We start from the raw sequence: 25,331 nt of genomic DNA on the forward strand, positions 1-25,331 counted from the left end.
TCCACCACCTCCCCAGCCAGCACATTCCAAGGGCCAATTACTGTTTCTGTGAAGAGAAAGATTCCCACTGAAAGATTTGAGAATGTAGTAGTCTGCTCAAAAAAAAAAACCCCAAACAAACAAAAAAAGGAAAATATGTTGCAAAAGTTGGGCAGCTTCTTTGATAGAGCAGGATTTTGTCTGGTATGATCAGTGTAAACCAAATGTGTGTGGTTGTGTTGGGAACCTAAAGGCTTTAAAAAAAATCTCAAATAGATGTTGCACTGGTTTGCTTCTTTTAACAAAGATACTCAAGAAGCATTTTTTCCTGCAATTATGCTGTGCCGCTGTGTGTGTATGTCATAGGCTTTGAGTTGGAAGAGACATTAAAGATCACAGAATTGTCAGGGTTGGAAGGGAACTCAGGGATCATCTAGTTCCAACCCCCCTGCCATGGGCAGGGACACCTCACACTACAGCAGGTTACTCACAGCCACATCCAGCCTGGCTGCAAACACCTCCAGGCATGAGGCTTCTACCACCTCCCTGGGCAACCTGTTCCAGTGTCTCACCACCCTCATGAGGAAGAACTTTTTCCAGATGTCTAAGCTAAATCTCCCCTCCTCTAGCTTGGATCCATCCCCCCCGTCCTATCACTCCCTGACACCCTAAAAAGTCTTTCTTGTAGCCCTCTTCAGATACTGGAAGGCCACAATAAGGTCTCCTCAGAGCCTTCTCTTCTCCACCCTGAACAGCCCCAATTCTCTCATCCTGTCCTCATAGGAGAGGAGCTCCAGCCCTCTGATCATCCTCATGCTCCTTCTGCCATGGGAAGGCACACCTTCTGCTACACCAGGTTACTCCAAGTCCCATCCAACCTGGGTTGAACAGTTAGAGGTTTGCAGCCTCCAAACCTCTGTGGGAATGTGTTCCAGTGCCTTAACCACCAGCACAGTGAAGAATTTCTTCCTAATGTCTAATCTAAATCTAGCTCCTGCCAGTTTGAAGCCATTACTGCTCATCCTATCACTACTTACCTTTGAGACAAGCCTCTCTCCAACTATCTTGAAGACACCCTTCAAATATTGGAAGGCTGCTATATGGTCTCTCTGGAGCCTTCTCTTCTCCAGGCTAAACAATCCCAGCTCTCTCAGCCTGTTTTCACAGGAGACATACTCCAGCCCTCTGTGATCATCTTTGTGGCTTCCTCTTGACCTAATTTAAGTGTGTGTGGGGTGTGTGTGTGTGCCTGATACTACTATGATATATACATAGCACTGGTGCAGTGTGTGTTTGTGTACTCTCTGTGTGTGTGTATATTTACTATGGGCCCCTCAATTTAAGAAGGACATTGAGACACTTGGAACATGTCCAGAGAAGGGCAATGAGGCTGGGGAGAGGCCCTGAATGCTCACCCTGTGAGGAGAGGCTGAGGGAGCTGGGGTTGCTTAGCCTGGAGAAGAGGAGGCTCAGAGGAGACCTTATTGCTCTCTACAACTACCTGAAGGGAGGTTGTAGCCAGTAGGGGGTTGGTCTCTTCTCCCAGGCGAGCAGCACCAGAACAAGAGGACACAGTCTCAAGCTGTGCCAGGGGAGGGTTAGGCTGGAGGTAAGGAGAAAGTTCTTCCCAGAAAGAGCAATTTGCCACTGGAATGTGTGGTGATCTCTGAGGTTTTTTCCAACCTTATTGATTCTATGACTTTATGATTCTGTTTGTTTCTTCCTTTTAACCTTGTAGGTTAGTCCATTGCCATGCCACTCTGCCAACCCCTACTCTTGCAAAAGATTTTGCGGGCGGCTTCTGGACTGTCAGAATCACAGCTGCACGAGAGAATGTCATCGTGTCACCAAACTGAGCAGTGGTGCAGATGGAAAGAAGGTAGGTTGATGTCCTTTTTGCATTCATTTATTTATTTGTTTGTTTAATATAAGCTTTGGCTTTAACTGGAAAATAAAGGATTTTGCAGCTGGAAGGCACAGGAGTGTGTCCAGCAGGTCCAGGGAGGTTCTCCTCCCCCTCTACTCTGCCCTGGTGAGATCTCACCTGGAATGTTGCATCCAGTTTTGAGCTCCCCAGTTCAAGAGGGACAGGAATCTGCTGAGGAGAGTCCAATGGAGGGCTACCAGGATGCTGAAGGGACTGGAGCACTGCCTGGTGAGGAGAGGATGAGGGACCTGGGGCTGTTAAGTCTGGAGAAGACTGAGAGGGGATCTAATAAATGTCTATAAATATCTGAGGGCTAAGTGTCAAGAGGGAGGGGACAGGCTCTGCTCACTTGCACCCTGGGATAGGACAAGGGGCAATGGATAGAAACTACAGCACAGGAGGTTCCACCTCAACATGAGGAGGAACTTCCTCACTGTGACGGTCACAGAGCACTGGGACAGGCTGCCCAGAGAGGCTGTGGAATCTCTTTCTCTAGAAACTTTCTAGACCCATCTGGATGCATTCCTGTGCTACATTCTATGGCCCCGCTCTGGCAGGGGGTTTGGACTTGAAGATCTTGGGAGGTTCCTTTCAACCCCTCACATCCTATCATTCCATGATCTAGTCTAGATTCCAGTGTTGCCCTTGATGCTGAGGCATGTAGCTAATCTATACTTCTTTAGACTATAAACCTGAGCACATGCTGTGTTTTGCAAATGCTCAGTGGTGTTTTTTTTGGTTGGTGTTAACACTCAGTTACTTTGTTTTCATCAAAACCTTATTTAATGCTCTTAATAAGCTTCTTCTAAAGTCACTTTCCGTGTGTCAAGATCAAGTCAGCTACTCCTAATCCCTGCATGGAAAGGTGCTCACAACCTCCTGGGGAAACTATTTTCTGAGCAGAGCTGTAGAAGGGTTCAGGACACTGTCAGATCTTTAGGAGAGAGCACTGGAGGTGTTGCAGAATAGGTGGAACACTGGCCCACTCCTCACTCCAATTTCCCTTCAGGAAGTTGTAGACAGCAATGAGGTCTCCTCTCAACCTCCTCTTCTTCAGACTGAACACCCCCAGCTCCCTCAGCCTCTCTTCTAGCCCAGGGGCTCCAGGCCCTTCTCCAGCCTCACTGCCCTTCTCTGGACAGGCTCCAGCCCCTCAATGTCTTTCCTGGAGTGAGGAGCCCAGAACTGAACACAGTACTCAAGATGTGGCCTCACCAGTGCTGAACACAGGGGGATGATCACCTCCCTGTCCCTGCTGGCCATCCTGTTTCTAACCCAAGCCAGGATGCCATTGGCTTCTTGGCCACCTGGGCACTGATGACTCACATTCAGTCAGCTATCAACTGATACCCCCCCAGCTCCATCTCCAAGTTGCAGCTTTCCAACCACACATCCCCCAGTCTGTAGCTTACCATGGGGTGGTTGTGACCCAGGTGCAGGAGCTGGCAGTTGGCCTTGTTGAACTTCATACAATGAGCTTTGGCTCATGGGTGTGACCTGTCCAGATCCTATTGAAAAGCCTCCCTACCCTCTAGCAGATCAACACAGCCACCCAGCTTGGTGTCATCCACAAACTTGCTGAGTATACACTGCCCTCATCCAGATCATTGGTAAAGATATTAAAGAGGACAGGCTCCAGTACTGAACCCTGGGGGACACCACTAGTGACTGGGCACCAGCCAGCTTTAACTCCATTCACCACCACTCATGGGCCCAGCCATCAGCCAGGTTTTTATCCAAGCCTTGTGCCCTGAAGATAATAAAAACAAAGAAAAGTAAGTACAAAGCTGGAAATTGTTCTAGGTTTGAGCAGTCAGAAAAGAGAGAGAGAGTCATGGTTTGGAGGAAAACAATTTTTAAAGTTTTTAAAGCATTTTTTAAGAATAATTTTCAGCCTGAACTCTCTGGGCACCTAGAAAACTGAGCAAGCATTGGGCTGGGGACAAACCATAAATGTTCTGTTTTAACTGAAATAGGATGATAACCCTATGGATTCCAGTCCTAGAAGTGGTGTTGTCATCTGGTAACTGTCTATATATTGCAGTTACTGTATTGTCCTCCTAATGAGGGTGGAGTTTTTGTCTGAGGAGTAGGAGCTGCTGGTGCACCTCTTGGAATGTTAACCTGCAGCAGTAGAGTAACATCAATGAATCCTGAGAGTGACAGTTGCTTAAGCATCTCCAGTCAGGACTAGAAGAGGCTGCCTGCCTACTGATTCCATTAAACTAACTTCAACCTGAATGGGTCAGGTTTATTCCTAGCTCCATTTTGCCTGAGACAGCAGGAGTTTGTGTAGATGTGAAGTGTGGGCAAACCTCACTTCTCAATTCTCTTTGAATTTTTACAAACTCAAATGGTTTTGACCTTTAGAGCATTTGTTCTCTTGTTTTGAAAGACTGAACTGCAGATGTAGTCAAGAAAAGGCCTGATTAACTTTATTGCTTATATGTCTGAGTGGTGATTTTTATTCTGTCTGGAATTTAGGTTTCTTCTGCACTTGGTGTTATAAAACGTTGCAGGAAGGCCAGCTGCTTGCTTTTACCTACTGCTAAATACTTGCTCACAGTTTTCTACATGCTTTCAGTTGCTATTCTTTTCCCTCAGGTGTTAGTTTTGGGTGGGGAGTGTTAGGTTTTAGAATACAGAATACAGAGTTAACCAGGTTGGAAAAACCTTTGAGATCTTTGAGTCCAACCTATCACCCAACACCATCTAATCAACTAAGCCATGGCACCAAGTGCCTCATCCAGTCTCTTTTTAAACACTTGCAGTGACGGTGACTCCACCATCTCCTTGGGCAGCACATACCAATGGCCAATCTCTCTTTCTGGGAAGAAATTCTTCCCAACATCCAGCCTAAACCTCCCCTGGCACAGCTTGAGACTATGTCCTCTTGTTCTGGTGCTGGTTGCCTGGGAGAAGAGACCAACCCCCACCTGGCTACAACCTCCCTTCAGGGAGCTGGAGACAGCAAGAAGGTCTCCCCTGAGCCTCCTCTTCTGCAGGCTAAGCAACCCCAGCTCCCGCAGCCTCTCCTCACAGGGCTCTGCTCCAAACCCCTCCTCAGCTTTGTTGCCCTTCTCTGGACACGATCCAGCAACTCAACATCTGTCTTAAATTGAGGGGCCCAGAACTGGACACAAATGATTCCTGTACAAAGGTTCATTTTTTAAACTTCAGCAAAAATTGTTCAGCTGTAGAAGCAGAAGAAAAGGAGACTGAGCAGAGCAAAATGAGAATAAAACAGGGGAAAACATCTTATTTTGTGACATTCTTATGATGTGAAACATTGGCATGGAACTGTTCCTTTTGGGCAAGCATTGTGTAACTTCTTTCTAGGCTAAATAGGCTTCAGCTTGGCTGACTTCTGTGAAACTGAGCATTGGCAGATGTAGGAGAAGACCCTGGGTTAATACAGGCAATGTGATGGGGGGTCCCTTAAATACCTGTGTATACTCAGCTGCTAAATGATGTCAATCTCTTGATTGTAATCTGAGATGCTTGATGAGTTAAGGTAAGACTCTGAGTAGAAATGGAGCTGAATTTACTGTGCTGATGTTGATCAGGAATGGAAACAAGAATGTGTGGTAGTTTTAGGCTATGCCTTTAAAACTACCACGGAATGACACCGCAGTTCTGGTAGGCTTTGTGTAGGGTGTGGGATGGAAGCAACACCATAGCAGCTCCCTGCATCTACCTGAGCTTGAAGATTATACAAACTCTTGTACATGTATGGAAATGGAATCACTTAGTTTGCATCTTACAATCAAGCAAAGAAACCTCCCCACAGAGGACTTCATGACTGAACCTTTGCAACAGCACGGTGCATGGGAGAACTTAGGTCTGAGTATGAAATGACTTCTTTTTCTGATAGTTTTCCATAGGGAATTACCAGGCTCAGTGGCAATTTTCCAAAGTACTAAGATTAGGAGAACTTTTTCTGCCCAGGAAGCAAAACTCTTTCTCTTTGGCAGACAAGCACTGGAATTTCTCCTTTTAAGAATTCCTTGTGCTCGGCCGGGGTGGGGGGGATCTTATTGAGTAGCTGGAACCCCCTTGAAAGCACACCCCAACTCTCTCTGCTGTGTAGAAGTTTGTTAATGGCATGTAACCAATTATTTGCACTTTTCTTCAGTACTTTTGTTTTTATGTTGTTAGGCAGGTCCAGAATGTTCACAGTGTGAAGAGGAGTGTACTAAGCCTCGGCCATCCGGCTGTCCTCACCGCTGCGTTTTGCCTTGCCATCCTGGAGATTGCCCATCCTGCCTCCAGATGCTCAAGACAAAGTGTCACTGCAAACTCTCAGTACTCTATATTGAATGCTTGTGAGTGTCACAACTGAACCGAGCTTTTCATCTCAATGCTGCTAACCAGAAGGCATTTGAAATGTCTGGGGATGGGAGCTGCTCTTGGGGCAAGTTAGCACATTTCTGTTGAAGGGTAACATTTGAAATATAATGGGAGTGGTTTCTGTTTGAAATCAGCCAGTGGTGTCTTTGGTACTACTACTAAGGTTATTACAAATGCCTGGGGTCTCAGGAACACAAGTGAATTTTATAATGTTTTGATAATACTGGAATGGGACTGTTTTCAAAGGCCTCTAGTGATAGGATGAGGGGTAGTGGTTTGAAATTAGAGGAGAGGAGATTTAGCTTGGACACTGGGAACAAGTTCTGTACCATGAGGGTGGTGGAACACTGGAATAGGTTGCCCAGGGACATAGTTGAGGCTCCATTCTTGAAGGTATTCAAGGTGAGGCTCGATAGGGCTCTGAGAACCTGATCTAGTCAAGGATGCCCCTGCTGACTGCAGAGGAGGGGTTGGACTGGATGACCTTTGGAGGTCCCTTCCAACCCAAACCATTCTGTGATTCTATTTTGAATGACGTAAATAGGTTGTAATCAACATAATGTTTGATTAATCACAGGATGCTTGGGGTTGGAAGGGACTTCAAAAGCTCATCCAGTCAAACCTCTCTGCCAGCCAGAGCAGGATCACCTAGAGCAGGTCACACCGGAACACATCCAGGCAGGTTTTGAATGTCTTCAGAGAAGGAAGCTCCACAACCTCCTTGGGCAGCTTCTTCCAGGGCTCTGTCACCCTCACAGTGAATAAGTTTTTCCTTATGTTTGTGTGGAACTTTCTCTGCTACAGCTTGCCCTCATTGCCCCTTGTGCTGTCACTGGACATCCCTGAGCAGAGCCTGGCTCTGTCCTTCTGCCGCTGCCCTGTTTTTCCTTATGTTTTTACAGAATGTAAAGAAGAATTTTATAACAAGAATAAGAATTAGTGTAGTTAATGTAAAAGGGTCTTTACAACTAACTAACTTCAAAATCTAGCTGCTTTAATTGGAAAACTTGTTAGTAATCATTTGTGTCTTGGTGCATAGAGGGTTAACTAAGCTCTAATAAATATGAGCATTATCCTCTGCACATTTCACTGAAGACATTCATCCCATGCATGTATAGTTTTCTTTGTGTGTGTGCTTCAAAGTAGAATCATAGAATCAATAAGGTTGGAAAAGGCCTCAGAGATCATCAAGTCCAACCTAACACCTCATGAGAACTAAAACATGGCTTCAAGTGCCACATCCAATCCTTTTTTGCACACCCCCAGGGACAGTGACTCCACCACCTCCCTGGGCAGCACATTCCAATGGCAAATTACTCTGAAGAACTTTCTCCTCACCTTGAGCCTAAACCTCCCCTGGCACAGCTTGAGACTTGTGTCCTCTTCTTCTGGTGCTGGTTGCCTGGGAGAAGAGACCAACCCTCACCTGGCTACAACCTCCCTTCAGGTAGTTGTAGAGAGCAAGGTGTCCCCTGAGCTTCCTCTTCTCCAGGCTAAGCAACCCCAGTTCCCTCAGCCTCTCCTCACAGGGCTGTGCACCAGACTTCTCCCCAGCCTCATTGTCTTGCTCTGGAGATGTTCAAGTGTCTCAGTGTCCTTCTTAAATTGAGGGGCCCAGAACTGGACACAAGACTCCAGGTGTGTCCTAACCAGTGCTGAGTACAGGGTAGAGTGACCTCCCTGCTCCTGCTGGCCACACTATTCCTGATGCAGGCCAGGATGCCATTGACTTTCTTGGCCACCTGGGCGCACTGCTGGCTCATGTTCAACTGCTGTCCACCAGCACCCCCAGGTCCCTTTCTGCCTGGCTGCTGTCCAGCCACTCTGACCCCAGCCTGTTGCACTGCCTGGGGTTGTTGTGGCCAATGTGTAGAACCTGCCACTTGGATGTGTTAAGTCTCATGCCCTTGGACTCAGCCCATCTGTCCAGCCTGTCAAGGTCCCTCTACGGAGCCCTCCTACCCTCTAACAGATCTACACCTTGGTGTCATCTGCACACTTACTCATGATAGACTCAATCCCCTCGAAATTTAGATGACTTTGTCTGTAAAACTGTGCAGTTTCTATTAGTCCCACGGGGTGGGAACAAATGGGCCAGCCCACTTTTCATTCCAGTGAGAGGTATTCCAAATGTAGCCCTGAGTTTCTGATTTTACTGACTTCTTTTTTTTCCTTTCTTTTTTTGAATTTGGAATTTGTTCCAGGAAGCTTACAAGTGCTGATTTAAAAGAAAAAGAGCTTCTTGTTTCCTGCAGAAATCAGTGTCCAAAAGAGGTGAGCCAAATACTTGGTATGATGGATGCGTGGAGTTTTGTGGAGGCTACTTTTGTAAGGGTTTTGCTACAGTTTTGTGGGCCAAGCAAACTAGAGAAGTTGAGTCTGAATGCCTGATGTGAAGGTGGTTAGTGAACTCTACTCACAGGACAGTTATTATGCATGAGGTTCAACAAGTCAGAGTGCAGGGTTCTGCATCTGGGTTGGGATGCAGAGTGGGTTAAGAGTAGCTCTGAAGAAAGAGACTTGGGGGTGTTGCTTGATGAGAAGGATCCCTTCAGGTATTGGGAGGCAGCTCTAAGGTCTCCCCAGAGTCTTTTCTTCTCCAGGCTGAAAAAGGAGGAGCGGGGAGGCTGGGGAGGGACTTATCAGGATCTCAGGTAGTGATAGGACTAGAGGGAATGGAATGAAGCTGGAGGTGGGGAGATTCAGGCTGGATGTGAGGAGGAAGTTCTTCACCATGAGAGTGGTGAAGCCCTGGAATGGGTTGTCCAGGGAGGTGGTTGAGGCCCCATCCCTGGAGGTGTTTAAGACCAGGCTGCATAAGGCTCTGGCCAGCCTGATCTAGTGTGGGGTGTCCCTGCCCATGGCAGGGGGGTTGGAACTAATTGATCTTTGTGGTCCCTTCCAACCCTGACTGATACTATGAACCCCAGCTCCCTCAGCCTGTCCTCACAGCAGAGGTGCTCCAGCCCTTGGATCACTTTTGTGGCCTCCTCTGGACTCATTCCAACAGCTCTGTGTCCTTCTTAAGCTGGGAACACCAGAACTGGAGGCAGTAGTGTTTCCACTGCCAAACTCTCTAGAATTTCTGGTAAATTCTCCTTCCCTGCATTAAAAAGTGCTTGGACTGAAGCACATGATTTATCCCATCATTACATGCTATTTTGTTGTTCTGGATGGCTGTTTATTTTGTACCTGAATCTTTGTCTTGTGTAGTATTTAGCTGACACTCATAAATAATCTGATTCAGTTGATTCTCCTCCTCTGCTTCTACTCAGTTCCTTAGGGTAGTTTACCTCTGATGTCCTCTAGTCTGAGACTCCTAATCCATTGTATTTCTGAATTCTGCCTCAAGCTAATAACCATAGGTTCAACCCTTTTGTTTCATTGTTTTCCCCTGTCAGAAGCTTCACATTTGCATCCTTCCCATTATTAGAAAACTTGCTTTGAGTAAATGCAAAAATTGCCAGGGTTGCTGCTTGGGTTTCAGACCAGATGATGCTAATCCTGAGAGGAAGGCTGTGCTCTGTGCTGCCTCTGTGTTTTGCCCTTGTCAATGCCTTTCTGATGTCTTGTTTTTTCCCCTGTAAATGAATGTGCCTGTCACAATTTTCTCATCTGGATGTCTGAGAGCTCTGTTCCTGGCAGGGGAACATTTCTGGATATTATTTCCTTGTCCATTTACCTCTTCATTTTTGTCCTTTCATTTCCCTGTCTGTTACTTCGGGTTTATTTGCTCCAAGGCTTCCTCCTCTTTCTTTTCAAGAGTGCTTATAATCTCTTAACATGAAATATGTGTTCCTGTATTTCAGCTTCTCTTCAAAGTTTTGTTTTTTTTCCCCATTTCTCATCTTTGATTAATGTAACTATTGTGATTTTTCTGGCCATACTCCCAAAACTCAGTCTGGGATTTAAAATCCATCTACTCGAGGTCCTGTATTCTAGCTTGCAGTTCAGGATTGCTCTGTTCTGGGGGTTATGTCCTTTTTTCACTTAATTCAGTGAGATGTCAAAGAAAGCTTAAGACATCAGAGTCTGCTTTGGTTTTATGAAGCTTTTATGTGACTCTGAAGTTCTTATTCCTGTAAATACCTTGAAAAATAAGGTTTTGAGCAGCTTCTGCTATCCAGACAGTCTTAATCCAATGGATGGTGTCAAAAAGCATAGTCTTCTCTTCCCATGATTCTAGATTTAGATTTTGGCTTTGATGTCCTGCTTCTTCATGCCCTGTTCTTCAAGCAAAGTCCTGCTTCAGGTAGTTCCTATCTTGGTGTTAGAATTCACCCTGCTTTTCTCAGGTCCTGTTGTCATAACTTCATCTGTACTGTATGGGGTTCTTTTACCTTTTTGCTGTCTAAACAATTTCTTCCTATTTCTCTGGATACGGAACAGTGCTAGGGATGTTTTGTCTGATTTATCAGTATCAAGTATTTGTCTGCAATTGGAAGAGAATTAGAATCATAGAATCAATAAGGTTGGAAAAGACCTCAGAGATCATCAAGTCCATCCTGTCACCCAGCACCTCATGACTAACTTAACCATGGCTTCAAGTGTCACATCCAGTCACCTCATGAACACCTCCAGGGACAGTGACTCCACCACCTCCCTAGGCAGCACATTACAATGGCCAATTACTCTTTCTGGGAAGAACTTTCTCCTCACCTCCAGCCTAAACTTCCCCTGGCACAGCTTGAGACTGTGTCTTCTTCTTCTGGTGCTGGTTGCCTGGGAGAAGAGACCAACCCCCACCTGGCTACAACCTCCCTTCAGGTAGTTGTAGACAGCAAGAAGTCTCCCCTGAGCCTCCTTTTGTCCAGGCTAAACAACCCCAGCTCCCTCAGCCTCTCCTCACAGGGCTGTGCTCCAGGCCTCTCCCCAGCCTCATTGCCCTTCTCTGGACACGTTCAGGAGTCTCAACGTCCTTCTTAAATTGAGGAGCCCAGAACTGGACACCACGCTCAAGGTGTCTAACCAGTGCTGAGTACAGTGCTGAGTGCTGACTTCCCTGCTCCTGCTGGCCACACTGTTCCTGATGCAGGCCAGGATGCCATTGGCCTTCTTGGCCACCTGGGCACACTGCTGGCTCATGTTTAGCTGCTGTCAACCAGTATCCCCAGGTCCCTTTCTGCCTGGCTGCTCTCCAGCCACTCTGTCTCCAGCCTGTAGCACTGCATGGGGTTGTTGTGACCAAAGTGCAGCACCTAGCTCTAAATTAGCTATCTGTAAATTAGCTAGCTGTATCACAAGACAGATTGTACTGATAGTTCTCTTCCAAAGCAATCACTGATTAAACACAATTTGAAGGAACAGTCTTGACAGACATCACCCTGCCAGTATCCCCCACCACCCTTCCCCGGCAAATACAGATCAAGCCCACTGCAGGGACCTCATGGCAAAAACTTAGAACTGCCTTGGCCAAAAGAGATGAATAAGACTACCCTCAGCAAGTTTGTGGATGACACCAAGCTGTGTGGTCTGGCTGATGTGCTGCAGGCAAGGGGTGCTACCCAGAGGAACTTGGACAGGCTTGAGAGTTGGGCCCAAGCCAGCCTCATGAAGTTCAGCAAGGCCAAGTGCAAGGTTGGGTCAATCCTAAGCATAAGTCTAGGCTGGGTGAAGAGTTGCTCTAGAGCAGTCTGGAGGAGAGGGACTTGGGAGCATCAATTGGTGGAAAAACTCACCATGAGCCAGCAATGGTTGCTGGCAGCCCAGAGGGCAGCTGTGGGCTGGGCTGCATCAAAGGTGATTCTGCCCCTGTGCTCTGCTGAGACCCCACCTGGAGCACTGCACCTAGCTCTTGTGCCCCCAGCATAAGAGGGACATGGAGCTGCTGGAGCAGCTCCAGAGGAGGGCCATGAAGATGATGAGAGGGTTGGAGAACCTCCCCTAGGTGGCTATTCAGCCTGGAGAAAAGAAGGCTCCAGGGAAATCTTAGGGCTACCTTCCATATTTGAAAGGGCCTACAAGAAAGCTGGGAAGGGACTTAGAACAAGTAATAAGATGAGAGGGAATGATTTGGAATAAATTCTTTACAGTGAGGGTGGTGAGACATTGGAACAGGTTGCCCAGGGAAGCTGTGGATATCTCTTCCCTGGAGGTGTTCAGTGCCAGGCTAGATGAGGAACCTGGTCCAGTGGAAAGTGTCTCTGCCCATGGCAGGAGACTGAAACTAGGTCATGTCTAATGTCCCTTCCAACCCAAACCATTTGATGAATTTAGAACACTTAAGGTTTACAAATCAAGTGTGTCTGCCCAAAAGCAAACTGGAAATGCTTTGTGTGCAGCCCTGAGAGCCTCAAGTAACTTTCCAAAAAGTGTTTTGTGGGAATTTTCTTACTTGGTGCCAGAAGCTGACCTTGGCTCCTTAGCAGAGCTCAGTGAAGGGTCTGTTTGGTAAAAGTCAGTGTGCACTGTCACTCCACCAAGCTCAGCATAGTGCAGCTTGAGTTCAATGGCACACAGTATTCTAGAATCAGAGAATGGTTTGGGCTGGAAGGGACCTCCAAAGGTCATCCAGTCCAACCCCCTCTGCAGTCAGCAGAAATATTTCAATATGAGGGTAAGAACTGAGAGATTTAGACTGCCTACAATAAATGTAGACAATATAAATAAGCTCTTGCATCTTGTACTGTGTTCCTGCAACAGCCTCAGGAGTGAACCACTACAATGGAGGTCTGTTGGGAAGACTTTGTCCACTCCTAGAGGGATCAGAAGAGCTGCCTGGCTTTGGGAGGACTAGACATTACTAATGAGCATAGATTCATAGAACAGTTTAGGTTGGAAGGGACCTTGAAGATCATTTCCTTCCAACCACCCTGCCATGGACAGGAATGCCTTCCACTAGACCAGGTTGCTGAAGGCCTCCTCCAGCCTGGCCATGAACACCTACAGGGAGAAGGCATCTGACATAGGATGGTTGAGATTGGAAGGGACCTCCAAAGGTCATCTAGCCCAACTGCCCTGCAGTCAGCAGGGACATCCTCCATTAGATCAGTTTACCCAGAGTCCTGTCCAGCCTCACCTTGAATATCTCCCAGGATGGAGCCTCAGCTACCTCCCTGGGCAGCCTTTTTGCAGTGTGAGGTTCAGGAGAGATGCTTTACTGAAGCCTTAGTTTTGAGGTGGTTTTTCTTTTTGGTTAATGGCAGTAGTGGTACCAGTGCACTGCAATATTTGAGTTCCAGGTTGTGTGGTACTTCTGGAGATTGTGAAAATCAGCTCCATTGTCTTGGTGCCTTGGAAAAAAATACAGCAGCAGCTTAAAAGTCTTGAAACATTTCATGGTTTTGTTTTGGGCTGTGGCAGTATGAAACTATAAAAATGAGCTCTAGTGTTATGCAGCACTGCTCACATTTCCTTTCTGCTTGAGGGAGAAGCAAAGGCTTTGGTACTGCCACAGCTGTTAGTTGAGATGCTTTAATTAAAAAGCTCTTTCTCTTGGTTGGTAACAATAACAACATATCCTGTTGAAGGAAATGTAACTTTGTGTTTTTTAATCAGGGGTGATTAAATTCTTATGAGCATGTTTGCAGATGTTTGGGGACAGTTTTCACAGTCCGTCAGTCTTCAGCATTTCTGTACAGGGAGGCGGCAGAGGGACTTTTCATCAGGGTGTCTAGCAATAGGACAAGGGGTTTGAATGGTTTGAAGCTGAGGGAGAGCAGGTTTAGACTGGATCTTAGGAAGGAGCTCTTCAGTAGGAAGGTGGTGAGACTCTGGAACAGGCTGCCCAGGGAACTTCAGGGTGCCTCCTCCCTGGAGTTGTTCGAGGCCAGGTTGGATGAGGCCTTGAGCAGCTGAGTCTAGTTGAGAGGTGTCCCTGCCCATGGTGGGGAGGTTGGAGGAGGTGAGCTCTGAGGTCCTTTCCAACCTGAGCCATTCTATGATCTTTGGAAAATCAATTTGTAAAGTCTCTCTCCACCTTTCTTGTAGCCCTCTTCAGGTACTGGCAGGCTGCAATTAGGTCTCCCTGGAGCTTTCTCTTCTCCAGGCTGAACCACCCCAGCTCTCTCAGCCTGTCCTAGTAGCACAGGTATTCCAGCCCCTTGATCCTGTTGAAGGCCAGGTTGGATTAGGCCTTGAGCAGCTGAGTCTAGTTGAGAGGTGTCCCTGCCCATGGTGGGGAGGTTGGAGGAGGTGAGCTCTGAGGTCCCTTCCAACCTGAGCCATTCTATGATTCTGTCTATTTGTAGCAGTTATTTGTGGATCTGTGTTTAACACTTTAATCTGTGCAGTTACTATTTTTTGACAAAGTGACCATATTTTGTGCTTTTACTGTGCACTCTGCTACAGTCTTGACGTTTTGAAGTAAGAGACCATGTTGTGAGAAATGTATTTTAACATGATAATGCAGTAGAGACAAGAGCATTTATCTCTCTTCTTAACAGAGCAAATGAATTTGATTTTTAAGGCTGGATGTGGCTTTGGGTAACCTGATCTAGTGGAAAGTGTCCCTGCCCATGGCAGGGGTGTTGGACCTAGATGATTCTTGAGGTCCCTTCCAACCCTGACAATTCTGTGATTCTGTTTCCAGAGCACTTAATCAAATTCTGTAAGCACTCCTTAAAAATGTCTGTGGGTTGCAAAACTTTAGTTTTAAAAGGCAGATGCACAGCTTTGGTCTATAATGACAGGAGTTTTCTCCATGTCTGGATTAAGCAGTAGAGGCTTTCATAAGATCTCTGGAAGCAGAGTCAGGCTTCCAACTGAAATGTCTACTGCTTTGTTTGGAAGTCAGGAACTTCTCTTTTGTACTGGGATTGCTGTTTGCTTTATAAACAGGTTCTTTTCTATTTTCTTCTATTACCAGGTGTGTGTTAACAGGTTGTGCTCATTACCTTCTGCTGGAGATCAATTACACCTCCAGAAGGGCAACAAAGCTAGGGAGAGGGCTTGAGCACAAGCCTTATAAGGAGAGGCTGGGGGTGTTTAGCCTGGAGAAGAGAGGCTCAGGGGAGACTTTATTGCTCTCTACAACTACCTGAAGGGAGGTTGTAGCCAGGTGGGGGTTGGTCTCTTCTCCCAGGCAAGCAGCACCAGAACATGAGGACACAGTCTCAAGCTGTGCCAGGGGAGGTTTAGGCTGGTGGTGAGGAGAAAGTTCTTTGATTAGGTAATAGGTTGGACTTGATGATCTCTGTGGTCTTTTCCAACCTTGTTGATTCTACGAAGGAGGGCTAAAGGAAACAACTGCTTGTATTTTATTGCTTACAAAACTCCAAACCACACACCTGAAAAAAACCCACACCAAAACCATCCAAAAAACAAACCCCAAACCAACAAAACTAAATGGAAAGTTGAAGCAAGAGGTGTTAAAAATAAGGAAGTTTTCCCAAGGACTGGCTTGATGCCTGACCTTGCATTGTTTTAAGTAATGACCTTGGCACCAAAACCCAGCAGAATTCTCTGATGAAAATTGGTGGAGTGTTGTCAGTACATGACAATTGAGGAAATGCATCTGCAGAACACATGTATTAGATACAGGGAAAAAAACCCTCAGTAAGATAATGTCTGTCAAGGCTAATAGTGAGCTCCCAGGAAACAGCAGAAATTCTTATTGTCACAGCATGATTAGCTGGAGAGAAATGCAAATGAGAGCTGAAGATGTATTAGGGAAGATATTCTGTTAAGAGTAAGGTGCAATTAAGGCATTGTACAGAGCCCTTCCTGCTGAGATGTCATTTGGAATATTCCATGCAGTTCTGACTACTGCATTCAGGAAACATTGATTTAAGCTGGTTGAAATGCAATGGAAGGAGCACTGTGGAAATAAAGAGCCTTTGATGAAAGGACAGTAGAGAAATACTTCAATATGAGGGTAAGAACTGAGAGATTTAGACTGCCTACAATAAATGTAGGCAATGTAAATAAGCTCTTGCATCTTGTACTGTGTTCCTGCAACAGCCTCCGGAGTGAACCACTACAATGGAGGTCTGTTGGGAAGACTTTGTCCACTCCTAGAGGGATCAGAAGAGCTGCCTGGCTTTGGGAGGACTAGACATTACTAATGAGCATAGATTCATAGAACAGTTTAGGTTGGAAGGGATCTTGAAGATCATCTCCTTCCAACCACCCTGCCATGGACAGGAATGCCTTCCACTAGACCAGGTTGCTGAAGGCCTCCTCCAGCCTGGCCATGAACACCTACAGGGAGAAGGCATCTGACATAGGATGGTTGAGATTGGAAGGGACCTCCAAAGGTCATCTAGCCCAACTGCCCTGCAGTCAGCAGGGACATCCTCCATTAGATCAGGTTGCCCAGAGTCCTGTCCAGCCTCACCTTGAATATCTCCCAGGATGGGGCCTCAACCACCTCCCTGGGCAACCTGTTCCAGTGTTCCACTACCCTCATGGTAAAGGAATTGTTCCTAACATCCAATCTAAATCTGTTCTTCTCTAGTTTGAAGGCATTGCCCCTTGTGTTATCACTGCAGGTCTTTGTCAACAGTCTCTCTCCATCCTTCTTGTAGTCCCTTTCAGGTAGTGAAAGGCAGCTTTCTCTTCTTGCCCAGCTGAACACCCCCAGCTCCCTCAGCCTGTCCTCGTAGGGAGGTGCTGCAACCCCCTGATCATTTTCATGTCCCTTCTCTGGACCTGCCCCATCATGTCTATGTCCTTCCTGTGTTGAGGGTCTTAGAGGTTCCTTAAAGTCCTCTTTGAAATGCACTGAAATGGTAACTGAAAAAACCTGAGCCTGAACCCCAAAGTATCTATCAGTGTAATAATAATTAGTGATTGGCATGCACATGAAAATCTGGATATCTCTTCCATAATTTTTGGTTGGAAAGTTCTGCATTCTTTTTAGATATGTTTCATCATAGTAGCTCAGATGTTGAGCCAATTCCAGTGGACTTCTGAGAATCCAAATTTACTAGTCACCAAGAAGGTTATACACCTGGGTATTACAGTTATAGAATCATAGGATTGTTAAGATTGGAAGGGACCTCAGGATCATCCAGTTCCGACCACCCTACCATGGGCAGGGACACCTCACACTACAGCAGGTTGCTCACAGCCACATCCAGCCTGACTGTAAAAACCTCCAGGGATGAGGCTTCCAACACCTCCCTGGGCAACCTGTGCCAGTCTCTCACCACCCTCATGGGGAAGAACTTCCTAACATCCAATCTGAGTCTACCCATTTCTAGTTTTTTCCATTCCCCCCCAGTCCTATCACTCCCTGACACCTTCAAAAGTCCCTCCCCAGCTTTCTTGTAGCCCCCTTCAGATACTGGAAGGCCACAATTAGGTCTCCTCAGAGCCTTCTCTTCTCCAGACTGAACAGCCCCAACTCCCTCAGTCTGTCCTCATAGCAGAGCAGCTCCAGCCCTCTGCTCATCCTCATGGCCCTTCTCTGGACACCTTCCAGTACCTCCAGATCCTTCCTGTCCTAGGGGCTCCAGAACTGGACACAGTGCTCCAGGTGGGGTCTCACCAGGGAGGAGTATAGGGGGAGAATCACCTCCCTCAACCTGCTGGCTGTGCTTCTCTTGATGCAGCCCAGGATGTTTTTCTCATTCTTGGGGGTGAAGTGCTGTAGGAATGATTAATTTTCAATTCTTAACAAATGTGATTAAATGTATCTTGAAATTTTTGGTCAGGGTGTTTTCTCCATTGTATTAAGCTCTTAGTGAAGAGGTGAAATTCTGCTTTCAAGAAAGAGCACTTATCCAATGTTATTTTAGAGAGTTAAGTGATTTGGAGCTACCTCTAGACATAAATTGGGAGATTCCACCTCCAGCTTTAGGGGAGATTCCACCTTCAGTTAATAGCATTATTGGGTAAGGTAATTGGAAATGAAAAATCCTTATTGTGAAGTTTTTTTATTGGAACATGGGTGAGCAAGGTGTGGTTTGAGTCAAGTTCTTAACAGTAAATGAAAAAATGGAACCCCTCTGCTATGAAGATAGGCTGAGGGATCTGGGATTGGTCACCCTAGAGAAGGAAAGACTCCAGTAGGACTGGAGTACTGTCTTCCAATACCTTCCAGGGCTGGAGAGGGAATTTTCCTAAGGGTGTCTAGCAACAAGACAAGGGGAAATGGTTTGAAGCTAAGGGAGAGTAGGTTTGGACTGGATCTTAAGAATGCCATTGTTCTGCAGGAGTTGAAAGGTGAAAAAGAGCAGGGAAATATTTGGGGGGGGGAACAAAACCAACCAAGCAAACAAGATATCAATTATTTAATAATAAAAAATAGAACAGAATTAACCAGGTTTGAAAAGACCTTTGAGATCGTCAAGTCCAGCCTATCACCCAACACCATCTAATCAACTAAACCATGGCACCAAGTGCCTCATCCAGTCTGTTTTTAAACACTTCCAGTGATGGTGACTCTACCACCTCCCTGGGCAGCACATTCCAATGGCCAATCTCTCTGGGAAGAATTTCTTCCTAACATCCAGCCTAAACCTCCCCTGGCACAGCTTGAGACTGTGTCCTCTTGTTCTGGTGCTTGTTACCATCCCCCACCTGGCTACAACCTCCCTTCAGGGAGTTGCAGAGAACAAGAAGGTCTCCTTTGAGCCTTCTCCTCTCCAGGCTAAACAACCCCAGCTCCCTCAGCCTCTCCTCACAGGGCTGTGCTCCAGACCCCTCCCCAGCTTTGTTGTCCTTCTCTGGACACCTTCCAGCAACTCAACATCTTTCCTAAACTGAGGGGCCCAGAACTGGACTCAGTCTACTTCACAAGTGGGAAAAACTGAGGAGCTGTAGGAGTTTTCTGTGAAACTGCTATGTCCAAACATAAAACCAGTGCATGGATGCTTTACAGTTTTAAAATCTTTTATTGATGTGAGTGTTTTGATTGTGGGGTTGTTTTTTTTCCTGTGTTCTTTATAGCTGCCCTGTGGTCACCGCTGTAAAGAGATTTGCCATTCAGGGAGCTGTCCTCTGAACTGCAGCCAGAAGGTTAAACTTCGATGTCTCTGCAAGAGACTGAAAAAGGTACATTTTTAAGCTACACTTCTGAGAATGATGTCTTTTCTTTTTGTATGTTTCTAGGTTTCTGTGCATAGGGTGGCTCTGGTGCAGATTTGAATAGGTCCAGTTAATTCCAGTAGATCAATAACAATTAACATCAGCTGGAGGTCTGGGTTGTAATATCAAAAGGTTCACTGCCTGAGTTACCGTAGCTTTATCTTCAGGCACACCTGAATGTTTGTAGTTTCATTGGGATGGTTGGATGGTTGGATGATTTGAGAAGAAAAAGAAGGCTGAGAAAGTTTATAATCACAGAATGTTAAGGGCTTGTAGGGACCTTGAAAGATCATCCAGTTCAAGCCCCCTGCCAGAGCAGGATCACCTAGAGCAGATCACACTGGAATGCATCCAGGCAGGTTTTGAATATCTCCAAAGAGGGAGACTCCACAACCTCCCTGGGTAGCCTGTTCGAGGGCTCTGTCACCCTCACAGGGGAAAAAAATTTTCCTCCTGTTTCCATGGAACTTCCTATGCCTCAATTTCCACCACTGCCCCTTGTGCTGTCATTGGGCGTCACTGAGCAGAGCCTGGCTCCAGCCTCTGGGCAGTCACCCTTACATCTTTATCAACATGAATGAGGTCACCCCTGAGTTTCCTCTTCTCCAAGCTAAGGAGCCCTCAGCTCCCTCAGTCACTCCTCAAGGAAGAAGTTCCACTCCCTTAATAATTTTTGTGACTCTGCACTGGACTCTTTCAAGCAATTCCCTGAGGTCCTTCATGAACTGAGGGTCCCAGAACTGGACACAATATTCCAGGTGTGGCCTCACCACCAGGGGAAGGAGAACTTCTCTCAGCCAACTAACACAGCCCCTCTAATACATCCCAGAATGGCTTTGCCCTTCTTGGCCACAAAAGCACATCACATAAGTTGGAACAAGCACAAATTTATTGTGAATCCCTAATTAATGAAAGCAGTTAACAGATTCTCTGCAAACCTAAAAGCAAGTACAGGCATCAGCATCCTTAGCTTCTAACAGAGTTAAAGGAAGCCATGTAACTACTTTATCATGGCTGTAGAATATTGCACATTAGGAAGAAGATCTTCACTCTGAGGGTGGTGGAACTCAGGAACAGGTTGCCCAGGAAAGTGATGGAGGCCCTGTTCCTGGGGACATTCAGGGTCAGGCTTCATGGGGCTCTGAGCAACTTAATCTTGTTGGGGATGTCCCTGCTTACTGCATGGGAAATGGACTAGATGACCTTTAGAAGAGGTCCCTTCTAACTCAGTGCATTCTGTGATTCTACTATGAGAAGAACAGAAGCTGATGTGAAGTCTTGGCAACTAATTGTGTCTTAATGAACAAATAATTATCTGGTCATTAGAAGATGGTTAAATTATTTTTCTAGACACAGTTGAACTTCTGAGCCTTCCAAGTGGGCTGCAATTCCCCCGAGCTCTCAGCTTCTCCTAGAAATGTTTTGTGCAAGTTTTTTGCAGGTGGGGTGACACATATAGAAAAAATGCTTCAGGTTGGACAGTCTCTGCCTACAGACTTTTTTTTCTTGTCAGTACTAGGAGGAAGGAGAATTTTTTTTTCTTCCTTCTTTTTTCTTTTTTTTTTTTTTTAACTTTTTCTCCTTTCTTTATTATTTTTTCTCATTTCATTTTTTCCTTTCTTCTTCCCCCCCCTTTTCCCTTCCTTTCTCCCTTCCCCCCCTTTTCCCTTCCTTTCTTCCTTCCCCCCCTTTTCCCTTCCTTTCTTCCTTTCCCCCCCTTTCCCTTCCTTTCTTCCTTTCCCCCCCTTTCCCTTCCTTTCTTCCTTTCCCCCCCTTTCCCTTCCTTTCTTCCTTTCCCCCCCTTTCCCTTCCTTTCTTCCTTTCCCCCCCTTTCCCTTCCTTTCTTCCTTTCCCCCCTTTCCCTTCCTTTCTTCCTTTCCCCCCCTTTCCCTTCCTTTCTTCCTTTCCCCCCCTTTCCCTTCCTTTCTTCCTTTCCCCCCCTTTCCCTTCCTTTCTTCCTTTCCCCCCCTTTCCCTTCCTTTCTTCCTTTCCCCCCCTTTCCCTTCCTTTCTTCCTTTCCCCCCCTTTCCCTTCCTTTCTTCCTTTCCCCCCCTTGCCCTTCCTTTCTTCCTTTCCCCCCCTTTCCCTTCCTTTCTTCCTTTCCCCCCCTTTCCCTTCCTTTCTTCCTTTCCCCCCCTTTCCCTTCCTTTCTTCCTTTCCCCCCCCTTTCCCTTCCTTTCTTCCTTTCCCCCCCTTTCCCTTCCTTTCTTCCTTTCCCCCCCTTTCCCTTCCTTTCTTCCTTTCCCCCCCTTTCCCTTCCTTTCTTCCTTTCCCCCCCTTTTCCCTTCCTTTCCCCCCCTTTTCCCTTCCTTGCCCCCCCTTTTCCCTTCCTTTCCCCCCCTTTTCCCTTCCTTTCCCCCCCTTTTCCCTTCCTTTCCCCCCCTTTTCCCTTCCTTTTCCCCCCTTTTCCCTTCCTTTCCCCCCCTTTTCCCTTCCTTTCCCCCCCTTTTCCCGTCCTTTTCCCTTCATGACCAGACCTGCAATCTCCAGCCAGATAAGAGAATGTATATAAAATTACTGAGGCTCTTTCTGCCAGAGTTCAGCAGCTTTTCTTACTTTTTCGTAGGCAAACAAGTGAGAAGAGAGATGAGAAACTAAACTGGACTGTTTGATTTACTCTTATTTTCACCTTAGCGCATCAGAAAGAAGGAAAAGAGGAGAGGGTCAATTTAATACAGAATTTACAGGTTCAAACAACATTTAACCTTTAGCTTTATTTTCTGTGCAACCAATGGTTTACTACACAAGAATGCTTTACAATCCTTTCCATGCAGAAATGGATAAGTAACTAAATTTTCTATAGGAAAATGATTATAAAAGACTCAAATTATACTTAACAGGAAATCCAATGCAGCAAGATACAAGAAGGCCAAGTTTCACTGGAATGTGATGCATTGTGCAAGGAAATGAAGAGGAAAGCATCTGAGGTAATGTATCCATTGTAGCTGTAATTTCTTCCCAGTGCTTCAAAAAAAGGAGGAAAAAGTGAACACAGAATCATTTTTCAAGGCATTACCAGCAAAAAACCTACAAGATAGATAAATGTCCTGTTTAATGGCAGCTTGCATTTGGCTTAGTGGGGAGAACTGGTGTTTTAGAGTGTTGATTAGCTCAGTGAAATAGTGTTTTGAAACAGGATTCCTGTTCATTACTATTATTACAGAGTCACAGAATTAACCAGGCTGGAAAATAATACTGTTGTTGTTGTTGTTGTTGTTGTTATTGTTCTTGTTAGAAGTGGTTCTTTCCTCATCCACTGAGAACAAGTGAGGGTCAGTGCTTATAAAGTCAGCTGATTTCACTGATGATCAGTGCTGTGAGGTTAGTGCCAGGCCACTTCACAGGGCAGTGGTTAAATCTGCTTTTTCCAGTGAAAGTTTCACAGCTCACTGCAGCTCAGCTTGTGGAGCATGAAGAGTGGAATCCTGTCACACTGTGTTAGTTATCCTGTACCAGCAGAATGGAACCACAGTTCGCAGCAGTTGCAGTACACTTTTTAGCCTGCTGTAAATGTGGCTTCTTCCTAATTCTGCTGGCTTATGAAGTAAAGAAATTGTTGCATGCTGTTATCCAGAGACAGAATCATAGAATTGTGAGGGTTGGAAGGGACACAGTATCACAGGATCATCCAGTTCCAACCCCCCTGCCATGGGCAAGGACACCTCACACTACAGCAGGTTGCTCACAGCCGCATCCAGCGTGGACCTAAAAGCCTCCAGGGATGAGGCTGCCACCACCTCCCTGGGCAACCTGTGCCAGTGTCTCACCACCCTCATGGGGAAGAACTTCTTCCTAACATCCAATCTCAATCTACCCTAGTTTTGTTCCATTCTCCCCAGGTTGTTCTAGTTTTGTTCCATCCCCCCCAGTCCTATCACTCCCTGATACCCTCAAAAGTCCCTCCCCAGCTTGCTTGTAGCCCCCTTCAGATACTCAAAGGCCACAGTAAGGTCTCCTCAGAGCCTTCTCTTCTCCAGACTGAACAACCCCAACTCCAGCACCTGGTGAGTGTGCACTTCTGAGGAATCCCCTGTGTCTTTTACTGGACAGTTTAGTGAAAAAGGAGTTCTAGAAATATTTTTTCCATGCCGTGATGAGAATGATTAAGCTTCCCTCTGTGTGTCTGTGGTGGATTGAAGTTTCCCCCCAGCATTAACTTTGCCAGACCAACTCAGTTAGAAGCAAATGGAAAGCTGTGGAAACCACCACAGTGTCTTACACAAATATAGAATCAGAGTATTGGTTTGGTTGGAAAAGAGCTAGAAGACCATGTAGTCCAGCCATCAACATAACACCATTAAACCCATTTCCCCTTTTCCTATCACCTGGTATTAGAGAGCAGAGACTGATCCCCCAGCTCACTACAACCTCCTTCACGTAGTTGTAAGAGAGCAATGAGGTCTCCCCTCAACCTCCTCTTCTCTACACTAAACAACTCCAGTTCCCTTAGCCACCCCTCTATGTTCTCCAGACCCTTCACCAGCTTTGTTGCCCTTCTCTGGACAGACTTCAGCAACTCCCTGTCCTTCTTGTAGTAAGCACAGCAGTGTAAAAAGCAGCTCTTGTGGTTTGTTGGGTTTTCTTCCCACATTTATGGGTCACTTTCCCTTTGGAGCTGCAGTTCTGCCGTTAGATGGCAGTGAAACAGCAGCAGGCTGCCCCTGCAACGCTGTCCATACCAGACCTGTCAGTTTCACGTGAGTGGCTGAAAAGCTCTTCTATAGACTTTTCTTAAGAGAGACTGTGCTGTTGAGCCTGGATTAATGAATTTATCAATAATGCTTTTATCAGATACGTGGTTTAGCAATTTTATAAATTGCCTGAAAGGCTGCAAATAGGTTTGGGCTATTGACCCTGTTCTCAGTGCACACTGCTGGAACTCAGTGTGGCAAAGCATGGGCTGGTCTGCTTTCTTCTGTGTCATAGATTCATGGAATGGTTTAGTTTGGAAGGAACCTTAAAGATCATCTAGTTCCAACCCCCTGCCATGGGCAGGGACACCTTCTGCCAACCCAGATTGCTCAAGGCGTCATCCAGCCTGGCCCTTGAACACCTCCAGGGAGGGAGTATCCAACCTTCCTGGGAAACCTGTTCCAGTGCCTCACTACCCTCACTGTAAAGAATTTCTTCCTCATCTCCAGTCTAAATCTGCCCTCTTCCAGCTCTAAACCATTGCCTCTTGTCCTGTCACTGCAAGCCCTTGTCAAAAGTCCTTCCCCAGCTCTCTTGTAGCCCCCTTCAGGTACTGGAAGGCTGCTCAAAGGTCTCCCTGGAGGCTTCTCAACTCCAGGCCAAACAGCCTTCAACTCTTCCAGCCTGTCCCCATTGCAGAGGTGCTTCAGCCTTCTGATCATCTTTGTGGCCTCCTCTGGACCTGCTCCAGCACTTCCATGTCCCTCTTGTGTTGGGGGCACCAGAATTGGATGCAGTACTCCTGGAGGGGGTCTCAGGAGAGCAGGCTGAAGGGGAAGAGTTATATTAGAATCACGCTAAGAGTCATCAAGAGTGCTTGAACTGCTAATTGTTTAGAACAAATTCCACCTGCACAAACTGTATTTAGTAAATTCTTGCCAGATCATCCAGTTATTAAGGTCAAAACTTGCTTGCATTTCAACTTCTTAGCCAGATTTTTACCTCTAACTTGGATGAGGTAGCAATTTAATGGCTGCAATGCTAAACATCCAAGAAATGCACAGCAGGCAGCACAGGCATAACTTCCCCACTATGCTCTTCCTCTGGCTGTTATTACTGAAATGATATCTGACTGTGGGAATTTTAGGGCTCAAGCTGGTGAGTTTCTATGCAGTGGTCTTTGTTGGATTTATCTCCTCTTAGGATGCTTAACTGTTTTTCAGTCAACAAAAACTTTTGGCATCTAGAAACGCCCTGGAGCACCAAATTTCTAGATACAGCCAAATACTATGTGGGAGTAGAATACTTCCCTCTGTTACCAACCTGCCTGCTGGTGATTTATTGATGGTTTATCCTTGCATGGCATCTTCACACTCCTCAGCCTTTTGTGTCCTCTGAGTCACCCGATGGCTCCTAGCTAGGCCTCTCTTTAGATGGAGGCCCCTCCATTCTATTGCCTTTTGTATATGCT

General features: G+C 46.2%; 1 protein-coding gene across 1 annotated transcript in view; it reads left to right on the plus strand.

Moving 5' to 3' along the window:
* Nucleotides 1–25,331, plus strand: part of NFXL1 (nuclear transcription factor, X-box binding like 1) — a 69,543-nt gene that overhangs the window by 34,153 nt on the left and 10,059 nt on the right. Inside the window, exons 16-20 of the mRNA XM_054163605.1 lie at nucleotides 1,718–1,858; nucleotides 6,065–6,231; nucleotides 8,461–8,530; nucleotides 19,091–19,195; nucleotides 22,069–22,155. Coding sequence (XP_054019580.1) covers nucleotides 1,718–1,858; nucleotides 6,065–6,231; nucleotides 8,461–8,530; nucleotides 19,091–19,195; nucleotides 22,069–22,155 — 570 coding nt within the window. The remainder of the gene's footprint in view (nucleotides 1–1,717; nucleotides 1,859–6,064; nucleotides 6,232–8,460; nucleotides 8,531–19,090; nucleotides 19,196–22,068; nucleotides 22,156–25,331) is intronic.

This window comes from Dryobates pubescens, chromosome 1, assembly GCF_014839835.1.
Source record: "Dryobates pubescens isolate bDryPub1 chromosome 1, bDryPub1.pri, whole genome shotgun sequence".
Classification (NCBI taxonomy): Eukaryota; Metazoa; Chordata; class Aves; order Piciformes; family Picidae; genus Dryobates; species Dryobates pubescens.